Consider the following 16,538-nt stretch of genomic DNA (forward strand, 5'->3'; position numbering starts at 1 on the left):
CATTGCTGTGCAGTTTCTCTAGAGATAAATCAGATCATGCCCGAACTGTTCGATGTAGTAGGGAGGCCAATGTTCTAAATAGTTTAGGGCAAAAAACGTGATAACTAACTACAATGACCATAATTGTCGGGTCTGTGGTTATTTTATGCCTGCTACACAAGAGACAGAAGAATGCTCGATCCAGAGGGGATACACAGAGACCAGTTTCTTCACAAGTTATCTCTACCTGAAAATACATGATCTAAGTCAACCCTGATCTAAGTGGTTGGTAGTTGGTATTCAGCAGGCATAGAAGTATGCCTTATTTACTTTGAAGAACTACTAAAATAGTGCTTTTGTCAGACAATATAGGCAGCAGCTCTATATAGATGAGATGATGACTTGGAATTAAATAATGAAGTCATAAAATGTAAATATACAACAACTGAAATATGTGATTGCCCCACCCCTGTTTTGGTAAGAAGCTCAAGGCTGTGGAAATGTAACCAGAGCTATAGATGCAAGGACTGACCATCCATGATATAAAAATGATAGTTTTAACCATGTTTTAAACCTATTTAGTGTTTGTTTATATTTACTTTGTTTACAAACGTTGGAGTAAAACAAGCTTATATTTTGATTTCTGATGGGGTACGACAGTTGAACTAAGCTCATGGGGCATTTACAAGTTATATTCTTCAATGGGTTGAAGGCTTGAAATGACTTATATGCTTTCTAAATATAGTATAATCAAATTATAAAACCACTGACTATAAGATTTCACCTTCCTTATAACTGTAAAATCCATATTTGTATGTTTAGTGTTAGAGAAAATATTTGTGTTGCATATTTTCTAAAGGTCTCTCTTGATCAAAACATCTGCCCACACCGCTGTGAACGTTGCACAGAGCTCTAGCTTCGCTTCCTGAACTCGATAGGAACTTGCTTGTTATGTATGGTACGACGTGCTGTACGTCGTACTGTACGTTGTTATGGTTTACGACAGTGTGCTGCGTTACGGATGAATGGGTTGTCAGAATGTGTGGCACATGTCATTAAACGACAGAGTGATGTACAATGTGAAACTGCAGATGTCCGTTCTTCTACAGCTAGGCTAGATATAACATTGGCGACGAAGATGGCTGAATTCAGTTTACCACCGCCAGCACCATTCCTCGCCGTGCCTGGCGAACCTCCAGTCCCGTGGAATAACTGGCTTGATAGTTTTAACACTTATCTAGAAGCTATGGACTTTTCTACAATCTCCGACAAGCGGAGGACAGCACTGCTCCGTCACTGCCTTGGTACAGAGGGACAGAGGATTTTCAGAGCGCTTGGATCGGCTCCTACATTCACTGCTGCAGTCAGCCTCTTACGGAACCACTTCGCCGGGAAAGAGCGAGTGCTCCTCCGACGCTACCGGCTACGGAAGAGACACCAACGGCCGGGTGAGTCCATTCAAAGCTACGTGGCTAATCTGAGGGATTTGGCTAGCTCTTGTAACTACGGGACACTTCAGGACGAGATCATCAGGGATCAGTTGATAAAGGGGACGTTATGTGAAAAGACAAGGGAGAAACTGCTTTTGGAATCGGATAATTTACAACTAGATGGAGCTATTAAAATAGCACTCCAGGTTGAAGCGGCGTTGGAATGCTCTTCTATGCTAACAGACAGCTCTGCAGCATACACTCGGCCCCCAGCCATTCTCACACAGCAGCTTCAGCCCGAGCAGGCGCACTACAACGATCACGCCGCTGCGCACGCCCTCCCGCGTCGATAGCTGCATGGACACAGACACCGACATGCCCGTGCAGCAGGCACACAGACAAACAAACAGAAGTAGCTGTGGCAACTGTGGGGCTAGCTCTCACAATTCAAGGGCTTCAAACTGCCCAGCCCGTGGGAAAATATGCAAGAACTGTTGAAAATACAATCACTTTGCGAAAGTGTGTCGTTCTGCCCCTGCTACTAGCTCCACCCAGAACAGGCCCTTAGTTTCATCTCACTCTCAACATGAACACACGGAAATCCGAACCGTCTCCACCAACCATGTGTCATTCAGGACATGCACTGTGCAGCTGGGTGAGGTGGGTTTGCCTTTGCTGCTGGATACTGGCGCTGTGGTGTCGTTGCTCAACCTTGCCACTTACTACAAGTTTTTCAGTCACCTACCACTCCAACAGCCCTCCACTGCCCTGTGTGGGTACGGTAGATCCAAGATAGACATTGTAGGCACCCTCCAGGTCCCAGTACACTACGGCACCAAACATCTGCCATCATTCACATTTCATGTTGCAAAGCGGGGTGCCAGCCTCCTGGGCCTCGACCTCTTCACAGGCTTGGGATTCACAAGCTAACTACCAGGTTACCTGCACATGGCAACAGAACTGGCTGACTCTGTTTGATGGACTGGGCTGCCTCACAGCCTTTACTCACAGGCCCCTAGTGAATCCGGAAGTGACCCCAGTCATGCAGCCCCAGCGGCGCATTCCCTTTGCACTGCGTGATGATGTCACAAAAGATCTCCAGTCACAGTTGGATGCAGGCATCATTGAGCCAGTCAACGCTGCCCCCTGGATTTCAAACTTGGTCATTGCAACCAAAAAGTCCGGTGGAATCCGGACCTGTGTGGATCTCCGTGCTGTGAACAAGGCCGTTGTCCCGGATAAGTACCCCTTGCCTACAGCTGAGGAGCTGACCGCACAATTCCATGGCTCCACGATCTTCACGAAGCTTGACCTTCGTCAGGGTTATCTTCAGGTACCCCTCCATGCAGCTAGCAGAGACCTCACGGCCTTTGTCACACATGCTGGCGTGTTCAGATATACACGCATGCCTTTTGGACTTAGCTCCGCCCCCAGCTGCTTCCAGAAGGTGATGAGCACCATCCTCGCTGGAATACCTGGGGTGGCGGTCTATCTGGATGACATCGTGGTCCACGGCCCTGACCTCCACATCCATGATTATCGACTCCACAGAGTATTCAGTGCTCTACTGCGGAACAACCTGACCCTTAACGGTGGAAAGTGCACCTTTGCAGCTCCAGCCGTCGAGTTTGTGGGCTTCCGCCTGTCGGCCAAAGGCATTGCCCCACTCATGTCGAACATTGAAGCCGTCCACCGGATCCCGGAACCGACCTCAGCCTCTCAGGTGGCCTCATTCTTGGGCATGACAGCTTACTACCTCCGGTTTCTGCCCCACTACTCTCAGACCACAGCGCCCCTTCGCCAGCTCCTCAAGAAGGATGAGCCATGGGCCTGGACGGCAGCCTGCTCAGACGCGGTCCGCTCACTGAAGAGCCAGCTCACCACAGCCCCAGTCTTGGCTCACTTTGACCCCGTCTGCCACACCATTGTCACATGTGACGCCTCAGCTGGAGCACTAGGAGCTGTCCTCTCACAGCTGCAGAATGGCATTGAGAGGCCCGTCGCCTTCGCCTCAAGGGGCCCTGAGCCCCACAGAACAACGGTACTCTGTGGGCGAACGAGAAGCACTGGCCTGTGTCTGGGCGTGCGAAAGGTGGCACCTCTACCTATATGGCCGTCTGTTCACACTCCGAACCGACCACCAGTCCCTCACAACGCTACTGTCAGCATCAGGAACTGGCCACAAGCCACTTCGGCTGCACAGATGGGCCGACCGCCTCAGACAGTATGACTATCAGCTGAAGTTCACTCCCGGGGAGGGATAACGTGGTGGCAGACCTCCTCTCACGCTCCTTTGACGCTCCTACTCCGACCGTCTTGCCAGACGACAACGAAACAGAGCTTGTACAAATGCTCTACGCTCCTCTTCAGTCAGTCGTCTCACTGGAGGAGCTGAAGCAAGCATCGGAACAGGATCCCACACTGTCTACCCTGCGCACCTACATACGCACTGGATGGCCAGCACATGTGCCGGAAGAGCTGGCGACTTTCGCCAGAGTGAAGCACGAACTTTCTTGCTGGGAAGAAGTCTGTGTCTCTCGAGGGTTTTGCACTGTGGTCCCGAGTGGCCTGCGTGCGCGTGTTCTATCCATGGCGCACGAGGGTCACTTGGGCATAGTGAAGGTCAAACAGCGATGTCGAGACCTTGTGTGGTGGCCAGGCATCGACCACGACATTGAAGCCCTGGTCAGGGATTGTGCTGCATGCCTCCTCAGTGGGAAAACAGGACAGTCCGCCCCACCCCCTGCAGCCTCTCGCATGGCCGTCCCACCCCTGGGAGCACATCCAACTGGACATCTGTGGCGAGATCCATGGACACGCAGTCCCTCACCATCAGCGCTTCCTGGTGGTGGTGTATGACCTCCACTCTAAGTGGCCAGAAGTGGTTCCTGTCGGAACTGTCACAGCACAGGCCATCGTGGACATCCTAGACAGCCTGTTCACAAGGTGGGGCCTACCCCTCACCCTTACCACGGACAATGGGCCCCAGCTAACCTCTGCCGAGTTCTCCTCATATCTCAGCAACAAGGGAATCAAACACATCCGCACGGCCTACTACAACCCACAAGCTAACGGAGGGGTGGAACGCTTCAACCAAACGCTGAAGAACGGCATCAGAGCGCACCTGGTCCAGGGGTGCACATTCCAAACTGCTTTGAATCAAACGCTAATGCACTACAGAGCAAGCAAACACACAACAACACAGGTCTCCCCGGCATCCCTCATGCTAGGTCGTGAGATGGAACTGCCACTGGACAGACTCAGAACACAGAGAGTAGCAGAACCGGCTACTAGGCGCACCCAAGAACAGCAGGCAGTGACCAGGCACCAAAGAGCAATGAAACAGCGTTTTGACAAGGCACACAGGGTGAAGAAGTCGATCATCCAAGTGTCAGACTGGGTCCGAGCCCGACGGCCTCAGCGGTGCAACAAAATGGCCTCATTCTGGTCGGACCCCTTGCAGGTCAGTCGACAACTGGGGGCCCGCCACATTCATGATGAGCAATGGATCACGCTGGCACGCCAGCCGCCTCAGAAAAGTCCCTGCCCCTCAAGGAACACGAAGGCACACAAAACAGACATGCAGGCCAGAGACGCCACCGGATGGACCTCCTCCACCACTACCACCTGAGCCCCAGCCTCTGTGGGTTCCCCAAGGGCCAGAGCCACAAGCGGTGGCGGTTGAAGAAAGGCCTATGCGGGCACGAACTCGCCCTGCTTATCTGGGGGACTACTTAACCTCTTTTCATTCTTAGGCTCCGTTAGGTGTCTTAGTCAACCTCCAGGTTAATGGACTGAACTGGCTAGTTTGGAGAGTCCATCCGTTTAAGGGTTAATGTTTATTTCTTACAGGTATCACTCTAGGTTCTTGCCCTATGGACATTTTATATATGGTACCAGTCCCTGGTTTTGGAAAGGGGGGGGAAATGTTATGTATGGTACGACGTGCTGTACGTCGTACTGTACGTTGTTATGGTTTACGACAGTGTGCTGCGTTACGGATGAATGGGTTGTCAGAATGTGTGGCACATGTCATTAAACGACAGAGTGATGTACAATGTGAAACTGCAGATGTCCGTTCTTCTACAGCTAGGCTAGATATAACATTGCTTTCATCTCATAGTAACATAAAGTGTTTTTTGTTAAAAAATCTATGAATTGTTTTAGATTAATGGCTATAAATCGATCTCTGAATGTGCTATATTGATGAAACCACTCTCTCCTGCTGCACGAGGCATGAGGCTAGTGGCATGAGGCTAGTAGCATAGCATCTCTCTCCATTGATTACAGGCGGATGACAACAACCCTCATCGAATGTAAGGATTGCAGGCACGTGCTTTGTCAGTGGATGTGACACAGGGTTCAACCAGGAGTTGATGGACAGTTGGAAGAGCGAATGAAATGGTAGGAGGGACATCCCAACTTCAAGTGGTTTCAGATTTCACATTCTAAGTTTAGACAGGCACAAAATATATATATTACTGAGTCCGTGGGAACCAGGGCTATTGCTCAATGCAAGCCATTTCAATCTACGGTTTCCACAGATCGATTTATGGGCGAAAATGACGGTCGGAACCGGTACCAGAACCACGCAGGTCCTTTACATCTAAGAGGGTTTAAAGTAAAGTAATGTGAATAACTGATGGTTAATTAATAAGTGATAAGCAGTAATGGACAGTCACTACCCTCATTGGTACTTGTATTAATTGTTGTATTCTGTGTTGTTACAGTATTCAACCCACATAATGCATAGTGCATTTAATGTCGAAAACAATAATCGCAATCAAAATCCAAAATCATTATTATTTTTTAAATAATCGAACTGAAACCGAAACGACCTCAAAAAGGTAAATATGTTTTATTGATTTATTAATTATTATTATATATATGTCAATTTTTTGTAACACTAATCGCACAGCACTATTCAGCACAGACCCAATCTCAGCACTAGAGGTGAGAGAACATTTGAATTGTGATCAACATTATTATGCCCAGAGGAAAAATAGCCTCCTTCCGAAATAATGTCAGATGTTATTTAACACCATGGTTGAACATATACATTAGGGACAACAGAAGGAAGAAACTGATATTGGAGGTAAGACACACCAAGATCCTCGCATGGTGGAGGCACTGGGAAACCCTTGTCTGTTTCCTTGTGTAACAAAGTATAGACCAGGAGTATTCAAATCCTACTGTGGAGGTCCGGAGTACTGCTGTTTTTCTGTTCTACATGATAATTAATTGCACCCACCTGGTGTCCCAGGACTAAAACAGAGAGGAAGAGGAAGAGACCGGCTCAACTCGGAAGAAAATCTGTCTCTCTCCAGCAGGTGGCGTTTGTTCGTTGTTTCGCCCACCAAGCAAGGAGTTTTTGTATGGAGGTCAATGAGAGTGTCGAATTTGGTCCCCCTAAAAAATGATTATTGTTAAAAAAAAGTATTATTGTTAGTGTACTGATATAAGTAGGACACGTGACATCATGGCAACTTTGAGAAAAAACACTTTATATCGGAGTTGTCTAGAGATGACTATGCATATCCATGGCATGAGGCTAGTAGCATAGCATCTCTCTCCATTGATTACAGGCGGATGACAACAACCCTCATCGAATATTCAAAAAAGGATGACAATAATGAGATGTATCCACCAATCCAAAGAAAGGATAGGGCAGAGAGACATGTATCTTGTCAGTATATCCATCATCTTTGTCTAAATCAATCCCTGATTAGAGGGGAATAATGAAAAGAAGCTGTGGAATTGGCCAGATTTGATTTTGAGGGGCATAGACTGTCACGAATAGCAAACAATCATCATGGCACATGTTTTACAATGTATTAGTGAGCATATCTTATATTATGTGAATTAGAAAAAAGACCAGAGTTGATGACTGAGTTTCAATTTGATGACTGAGATATTTCTTTAACATCATCAGCATTTCCCATCAGCATCGCTGTCTTTTCTATCTACATACAGTTTTGTTTTCTAGGAAATTGTGCAATGGTCTCACTGTAGAGTTCCATGTGACTGAGACAGAAAGTGAAACTGTGGGGTCACAAGGTCTTAGTCATCAAATGGTTCGACTCATAATGAGTATCAACCAGTATCACATTTCTGAAGTACAGTAAAGAACTGCGTTAATATGAGCGATACTTCAACTGTGGCTGGAATAACTCATTTGCCTTCTGGGGTTTCATGGTAAGCATGGAAGGGAACTGGTTTTTCAATAACAACCCCCAAAGTCGGACAGCTCTGTATAAACATGTTATTATCTCTGTATTACATAATTACATAATATTACATAATATAAGTAAACGCAATGGCGAACCGTGACTACAGTATAGGACTCAGGCCTTCAGAGGGACCAAAAGTCTTCCGATAAGTTGTATGAAACAAAGACATCAAGTAAATAACATAAAACAGAGTATCACTTAAAGCTACAATATGTAGAAATGGGAGTTATAGAGCTTTCATTCCCGTTGAAAGCAAGTCTAAGAAGTGGTAGATCTATTCTAAGTGTGCTATTTCTATGCTTACCGTTCTGAAGTTTTGTTTTTGAGTCTTTTACTTTTGGTTTTGTACACCGGCTTCGTACAGCTGAATATACAATATTTTTGGTTATGGAAAATATATTTCACAGCTGTTTAGATGGTACAATGATTATCTATACAGTGAGTGCTTCTTTTGTCACATAATCTGAAATTAGGCGAACTATTAGAATTTTTGCAACCAGGAAATGGCAGAGCGATTTCTGCATAGTGCATCTTTAATGCACCTGACATAATAACTTCTGTAGTTGGACCATTCTAGTTCTAGTGAAGGAGGAGCAATGCTTTTTGGTGACATTATGAGTGGTCTAAGGCACTGCATCGCAGTGCTAGCTGTGCCACTAGAGATCCTGGTTCGAATCCAGGCTCTGTCGTAGCCGGCCGTGACCGGGAGACCCATGGGGCGGCACACAATTTGCCCAGCGTTGTCTAGGGTAGGGGAGGAAATGGCCGGCAGGGATGTAACTCAGTTGGTAGAGCATGGCATTTGCAACGCCAGGGTTGTGGGTTCGATTCCCACGGGGGTATGAAAAATAGTATAAAACATTTTTTTACTAAAAATGTATGCACTCACTAACTGTAAGTCGCTCTGGATAAGAGCGTCTGCTAAATGACTAAAATGTCAATTTTAAAAAATTATGAGAATGCCTAGACAAAGATGTTTATAACTAACCCAAGATCGACCACAGCCTGTCGTTTCCAATGGGAGCAAATTAATCATAGTGGGCAGAACAAGCAAGGAGGTGGGCAGTGCCAAGAGCGAGCTAGTGAGATCCTATTGGCGCATTCTAGCATGTATTTGCATATTTTCATTAGGGAACGCCTACTCTGTGAAGTGCTCAATTCGCCCTTGCACTCCTAAACAACGCCATTTTTTGAAACTTTGGCAAAGGGTAAAGTCTACTAAACGCAGTCCACTCTGTTTGTTACAGATTATGGTTTTGGAAACAGCAAACTGTCTGGAGATCAAATGTTTTATTAATGAGAAAATTAGCAGAATGTCGGCCAAAATCCATCTCATTCCATCTTCTCCCACTGCCGGCCACTGGGCTCCCTCTCATTACCATATTTGGTAGTGAGTGGAAACGCCAACTGGATGCATCACATTTAGTTAACAGAAAATGTAGCATGATTAAACTTTTTGTTGACAGAGTCAATGTGAGTGTCCTTGTGTGCATGAGCCTTTTGTGTTTTCAGTCCTCTCCTGGCAAGAGTTTACAGTCTCCATCTCAGTGACAGTCACAGACAGTCTATCACCAGGACCAGTTGGCGCTGCCGAAAGGGGTCCAGGTCAGAGGACACGTCTCTGCTGAGCCCAGGAGGGTGTTAGTACTTGGGGGGTCCTGGAAACCCTGGGCCTCCCTGTGAACAGAACATAAAAGCAGGTTACAGTTTACAGTCAGAATGTTCCATGAGATGTTCTGCTGAACCTATTAATGTTATTGTTAGAAAATAGTAACATCATTTGAAACTGTCTAACACTTACTGTCAAAGGTATTTTGGGACTTTCCTTTTTCTAGCACTTTTGTTTTTAACACACTGACTTCTCAAAATGCTATTGCAGTAATACTGTAAGTATAAACCATAGGAGGCTGCTGAGGGAAAGGATGGCTCATAATAATAGTAACCATGTATTTGATACCATACTATTCCATTCCAGCCATTACAACGAGGATTAGTGTTATCTGGGATCCTAATTTAATCAGGTGTGTCAGTTTAGGGTTAAAACAAAAATGTGAAAAGTCTGGGGGGGCCCAAGGAGAGGGTTGGGTAACCCTGCCTTAACCCTTACCTTAACCATTTAAAATTTAAACTTAAATGTGGTGACGTCAGAGTTGGGACGTCCCAAGGATCCCGTTTTTTATTGTTCCTTACCACAAGCCCGTCCTCCACAATAAAGGTGCCACCACCAACCTCCTGTGATGGGGGGACTTTTCTAAAAATAAGAAATGACTAGGTCTATAACAGACTGTCGGGACTTTTAAAGCAGGCCTTAAGACTCAACTCTATCGGCTGGCTGCCATTACTCCTAGACTTTGATTGTTGCTTTCATGATATGGTTAGATATATTTGTTTAGTTTTATAAACATGTTTTATTTTTTTACTTTATTTTATGCACTTTGAGATTATTCCTATTTAATGAAAAGTGCTTTACCAATGTAATTTATTATTATGATTTACAACATGTGAAATCCCCCTGACACAAAAACAAACTTGGTGTCTGTGGGGGTGTTTCCACACGTGGCAGTTTAGAAAGCGCACACTCATGCTCACATGCACACTCATGCTCACATGCTGAGTCATTGTCATGAGATTCCCCAAATAAAATCCTGTCTCATACTAACTTTGTATGAGATCATTCTGGCTTCAACATCAGCTACACCTTTAGAGGATAAAGTACATACTTCCTCTCTAGGCTGTCTATCACCGGCAACATGAAACAGTGGAAACTAAACATTTGTGAAAATCAATTAAGAACTGAAGAACAGTTAAGTGTGTGTTACCTTTATGTCTGCGATACACGAAGATGGTAACTGCAATGATCATAGCCACCATCAATGTTGTGCCCAATGCAATTGAAAGGGTGTTAGGTTTACTCTCAATCACAGGTATTTCATCTGTGAGTAAAAAAGATAGGGAGAGTGAAACCATTTTATTTTGCATCATAAACTGTATATAATACTGCCTATGTTCTTAGTTAACATTTCAAAACTTAAAAAACATTTAGGAAAGAAAACAATATTCCACCAGATAAAAGGGTGTGAAGAGAATTTCCTCAAAGTCGTAAAGCTAAAAACACCACCACCACCAAGCAACAGTGATTGGTAGAAGTTCTGACAAACATTTGATCTTCATGTAAAGACTTATGCACTTTCTTGTAGCCATCTTCAAAGGCCATGTTTTTCCCACATTGAATTATGACTCCTACATGTTTTTTCCACATTAAATTATGACTCCTACAATGTGATTCATTGAATGGAAGGGAAAACATCACCCCGGCACCTACGCTTTAGCACCATGCTCATTGAGGAAAGCACCCGTTTTAAAGCACCTTTTATCAACAACACATCTACGCACTCCAACCCACACTTTCCATTCAGAGATTAAATAGACCTTGTGTTATAATGTCACACAGTCTCATTTGTAGGGTATCAGTATTTCTTATAAATGTGTTATGTATGAGTTATGAATGTGTTATGAAGTCCTTATGTAGATGCCCTTCAAATGGTGTAAACAAACAGGGAAATTCACCCACTTCATACCTGGGATGTCAAACCTGGCTGATGGACCCTTTGGAACTTCACCTTTCTCCATAAAGGCACATGTATAGTTGTTTTTCTCAGAGTATTTGACCGTTATCTTGCTGGTGACATGGAAAAGCTGGTCTGGAGTTTCAACAGCAATGTCGTTGGATTTGATGTTCCTGAGACTCCTGTCTCTCCAGTTGATAGTGGCAAGAGGATAGCCCTCAGACTCACAGGCCAGCTCCACCTCATCTCCCCCACGTCTCTTCATGCTTTTAATGATACTCTTATAGGTAGCTAAAGGACACATGAAAGTAAAAACATTAAACTCTATTTCATTTACATTTTAGTCATTTAGCAGACGCTCTTATCCAGAGCAACTTACAGTTAGTGAGTGCATACAATGCAGTAATTATAATGTGGTTAAAGTACATATGTAACAACATGTTAATACAGTGTAATTACAGTGTCGTATAAGAGAAACTTAAAGTAAAATGTTACCACCATTTTTTCTGACAAGTTCATTACCTAATATTGATTGACTGTTTATAACAACTACAGTAATGCAATGACAGAGCTTTAACTCACCTCTGACAGTCAAAGTGGTCTGTTTGTAGTCAGCTCCCCCCATTTCCACAAGACATTGGTAAATCCCAGAGTCGTTGATCCTCAGCCTGGACACATGTAGCTTGGCCCAGCCGTTGGTCAGCTCCTCCGACACCAACCATGCCCTGCCGTGGTACTGGAGATCCTGAGAAGTAAGGTCCTCCCGTCCGTTCTCCAGCTTGTACACGTCTACAACTGGAAGAGGCCAGACCCGTTGCCATATCACTGACAGGTTCGGGTCCCGGCCCCCAGGTCGGAACCTGCAGCCCATGGTGACATCACCGTGGAACTCTGCCACATGTGAGAGACTGTCCACCTCCACTGTGAACATGGCTGTGTAGAGAGAGAGAGAGAGAGAGAGAGAGAGAGGGGAGTAAGAGGAGAGAGATCAGAGATACATTAGCAACATTGGCAATATCATCCGTATTAAAATCAGATATCCAAATTGTAATTACAGTCAGTCAGAAGTTTAAATAACCAGGCTAAAGTGTGCTCTAAACAATGGATAAAAAATATGAATGTGGCTTTGAGTCTATTGTATTATCGTGAATGTTCTTTCAAAAATCAATAACATACCTGCAAGAGTTGGCCATAAGACTACGTGTAAAACCAAAAGAAAGGCCTGCTCCATTTGACCTAGAGAAGGAATGACATTTTTGAAATTTTGCAACCAATAGCTTTTGTAAGTGGAGTCATGAGTAAAAAAAAAAATTTATGAGTCAGTCCATTGAAATAGAACAGAAATTGCCACACTAAAACTACTGTATAAGTCTGGTTTGAGCTGGTTACCGGGTGCTTCCGCAACTGATGCAACGGAGAAAATTAATGAAGGAATATGTATTAATTTGTTGCTGTGTAGTCTAACTTTATCTCGTGATTAGACCATAATGGTAGGAGTCAGCAGCATTGGCACAAATAGAGCATTTTACTTTCCTATAGGGCAGCAGGTAGCCTAGTGGTTAAGAGCGTTGGGCCAGTTGCTGGTTCGAATCCCCGAGCCGACTAGATAAAAAATCTGTGGATGTGCCATTGAGCAAGGCACTTAACCCTAATTGCTCTGGATAATCTGTTAATGACAACAACAACAACAACAAAAATACCAACACTGATCATGGGTACCATTCTGCATCATGTACACACAGGCTCTCTCTTACACACCTGGTCAACAATAGTGGTTGTCCATAAATGGAGTAATAACACCAGGTTCAGTGCAGCTCTGATTTCATATCTGACTTCATATCTGATTTCATAGATTCAACTTTAAATCAATAAGAATAATAAATCGAACGCAGGGAAATCAATCACCCATCTGAGGGTTTTATCACCGCAGCATAGTAAACCATGGTGAATGCATTTGTGTATAACAGAGGGTGATATTGAAACATAACAAGAGCTTTTCTGCTACAGTGCTGGTTATTACGGGCCATTCTCTGAGTTATTTAACCCAAGTAGTGGATTGGGGAAAGGCTTTCTAAGTAAAAGTCAACTCACAATGTCCTGACACATCTATTTATTGGATTAAAAAAAAATGGAATTTCTTAAAGTAAATTCAACATAACGTTATTAGTCTCCACAATATATAATCAAGTTTAAGTTTCTGATAAGCAAATAAAAGCTTTAAAATAATAGAAATTGATTAAAACAAATGCATAAAACGTTGGCACATAAACTAAACGAAGTTAAAGCACTCAGTAAATGCAGTCTTCTACTACCTTTGCTGAAGTCTTCCTTGTTCTTTCACAGTCCCTCTCACATCGCATCAGTCACATATTCTGTTATGTAGTGTGGTACTTCCTCTCGATCTGTAATTCTCGACATCTTCCCCTCAAAGCCTAGCAGTTTCCTGATAGTGAGATGCGCTCATTTACTTACCTGGGAACAAAGACGGTGAATAACCTAATACAACTAAATGGTCCAATGCAAAATTATCACTATAAACATAAACACTATTATCATTTAGGGACAGGAGAATTCCCGATAAAAAAAAGGGGGATTGAGATTGAGTACGGTTGTAGAATCTGGATAAAGGATCTCTGTCTATACAGATCTCTTAATTTGTTGTTGTTGATCTCTTTGTCAGAAATAGTCCTGGCCATAATGATAACATTAATCAAAGAGTCATTTATGGTTACAATCCCCCTTTCATCTTGCACAATAGTTGTAGGGGTTTAGTAATATCGAATGTAGGCTAAAGGAGGAAATCATCGAATCCTCCCAAAATTACACAATTTTTACTGGCAGGGAAGAAGAAAGTTGTTTAACCCTTAATTTACTCTACCAGAAAGGACTAGGAAGTTACAGTAAAGGGGCAAGCCTAGCAGTCTATTATGATAGTCTCAGGCAATGAGCCAAAAGATCCATTACAGTAAAGGAACACCACAGCTCAGACTACTTCCTTGTTCATTGCCATATGTTACTTATTAAAGGCCCAGTGCAGTCAAAAACGTGATTTTGCTGTGTTTTATATATAGGTTGGAATAATACTGTGAAATTGTGAAAATTATGATAATGCCCTTTTAGTGTAAGAGCCGTTTGAAAATACTTGACATTTCAGCCTGTTTTGGTGGGATAGAGTTTTGGCCTGCCTTGTGACAACACCAGGCGACAAATTAGTTAACAGACCAATAAGAAAGAAAGTTCCAAACCTCTCTGTCAAACACACCCCCCCACACACACCCACCCCCACCCCCAATTCTTTACCAGTTGTGGGTAGGCTATTTAGATTGTCATTATTGAGACACCCTTTTTCCATAAAACATATTAATGCACTACAACTGATATAACGGCGACAAAGCATTGGAAAACGACTTTAGATAAATTCGCTCAGGGGTGATTTAAAGTCAACTGCATTCTAATGTCGACTGTTCTAATGAATAACCGTATCATGCTCAGTTCTAGGGTCTGGAGCGCTGCGCGAGTGGACATTTGAAATGGAAGTTATGGAACTCCCTTGCATGCTTCTGTCACTGGAAAAAGTCCACAATGAAAATGACATTAAATATGAGGAATGATAGGCAATGTTCCCTCTAAGCTGCGTGCAGAAATATCAGCCCACATAGAGAAGCTATTTGCAAATCGTATATAGCCATGATATTATATCTGAAATGTATATTCCTTTGGAACTTTTGTGAGTGTAATGTTTACTGTTAATTTTGTATTGTTTATTTCAATTTTGTTTATTATGTATTTCGCTTGCTTTGGCAATGTAAACATGTTTCCCATGCCAATGAAGCCCTTTGAATTGAGAAGCACGAGATTGAACTTTCTAGAGCAGTGGTCACCAACCGGTCGATAGCCAAGGCATTCCTAGTCGATCGCCAAACATTTCTGTAAAAACCCCAATGATAAAGCCTTGTCACAGATAGAACAATGAGACAGATATTTCAACGGAAGTATAAATGTGAAGCATCCGCTTGGCGTTTCCACTCACTGGTAGTGAGAGGAAGCCCAGTGGCCGGCAGTGGGAGAAGATGGAACGAGATGGATTTTGGCCGAGATTCTGATAATTTTCTCATTGATGAAACATTTAATCTCAATACAGTTTTTTCCCCCCAAAACTAAAATTTGTTACGAAGAGAGTGGAATAAGTTTTGTAGACTTTACCCTTTGCCAAAGTTTTAAAAAATTGCTTTGTTTAGAAGGAGTGCAAAGGCGAATTCAAATTAAATCAAATTTTATTCGTCACATACACATGTTTAGCAGATGTTATAGCTGGTGTAGTGAAATGCTTGTGCTTCTAGCTCCCACAGTGCAGTAATATCTAACAATTTCACAACATATACCCCAATACACACAAATCTAAGTAAGGAATGAATTAAGAATATTGAAAAATATGGGTTGTTTATGAATTCGAAGTACCAATAAAAAGGGATAAAAAACGTAGGTGCTGGATTTTAGGTCGGTAGCAACCACCACAGGGTCACCGTTAATAACATGAGGAAGCAGTAGTTCCAGTTCAAGGTTTAATGAAGATCCACACACACACACACACACACACACACACACACACACACACACACACACACACACACACACACACACACACACACAATACCACTCTCTCTGATACTAATTCATACTAATGGGAAAAATATGCCTATTTGCATGTAAACAACTAAACAGGCTATGTGGACCCAAACACATGATAGATGCACAAAGAACAATAGAGCAACTTGTCTGGAACATGTGACGAGCTTCTCACTCTTGTACGGATCCAACTGCCATGGCTGAAGAGCTCTGCAGACGGAGAGACAAGGGATGTATGAAGGCACTGTTGTGGAGCAAGACTTTGCTGCAGGAACTTTGAAGGACCTTGAAGGGTCCATCCGAGCTGAGTCTTGACGGCGGCAGGTCCGCCAGGGGGACCCAAAGGCAATGGCTCCGTCGGGGTGATTAGATGGGGATAGTCTGATCTGATGAGCAGTAACGGCTGCGCCTCATCCAGCGTTTGAAGGGGTAGGCCTTTGAGGTGCCGATATATTTTCTTAAGGGCTTCGGCCGGGTAGGTGTGCGGTGCAAGGCCCAACTCTTCAGCTGTGAAGGCTCTGTGGATTTCAAAGGACCTGTTTGGTTGAGTAACAGGGGCCACAGAGAATGACACAGAAGCTCCATGGACAACTGATTTCTTGACGCACCGTACGAAGTGCCAAGTCCTCAGGATTTCCTTGGAGGCCTAGCTGCTCTGCTGCTTCATGTAGAAGTATAGTGCGCTCCGACCCGTCGTACAACAGGGC

The 16,538-nt window shown here is 43.8% G+C and overlaps 1 protein-coding gene across 1 annotated transcript; it reads right to left on the reverse strand.

Annotated features, from left to right (window-relative positions):
- Positions 1 to 8,820: 8,820 nt before the first annotated feature.
- Positions 8,821 to 13,981, reverse strand: LOC121574301 (programmed cell death 1 ligand 1). Its single transcript, XM_041886914.2, has 6 exons — positions 13,518 to 13,981; positions 12,382 to 12,441; positions 11,788 to 12,138; positions 11,218 to 11,496; positions 10,459 to 10,572; positions 8,821 to 9,316 (listed from the first exon to the last, which is right to left on the reverse strand). Exons 2-6 carry the CDS (start codon positions 12,434 to 12,436, stop codon positions 9,246 to 9,248), a joined length of 870 nt encoding a protein of 289 aa, XP_041742848.1. The 5' UTR covers positions 12,437 to 12,441; positions 13,518 to 13,981; the 3' UTR covers positions 8,821 to 9,245.
- Between the last annotated feature and the right edge of the window lie 2,557 nt (positions 13,982 to 16,538).

This window comes from Coregonus clupeaformis, chromosome 9 (genome assembly GCF_020615455.1).
Source record: "Coregonus clupeaformis isolate EN_2021a chromosome 9, ASM2061545v1, whole genome shotgun sequence".
Lineage (NCBI taxonomy): Eukaryota > Metazoa > Chordata > Actinopteri > Salmoniformes > Salmonidae > Coregonus > Coregonus clupeaformis.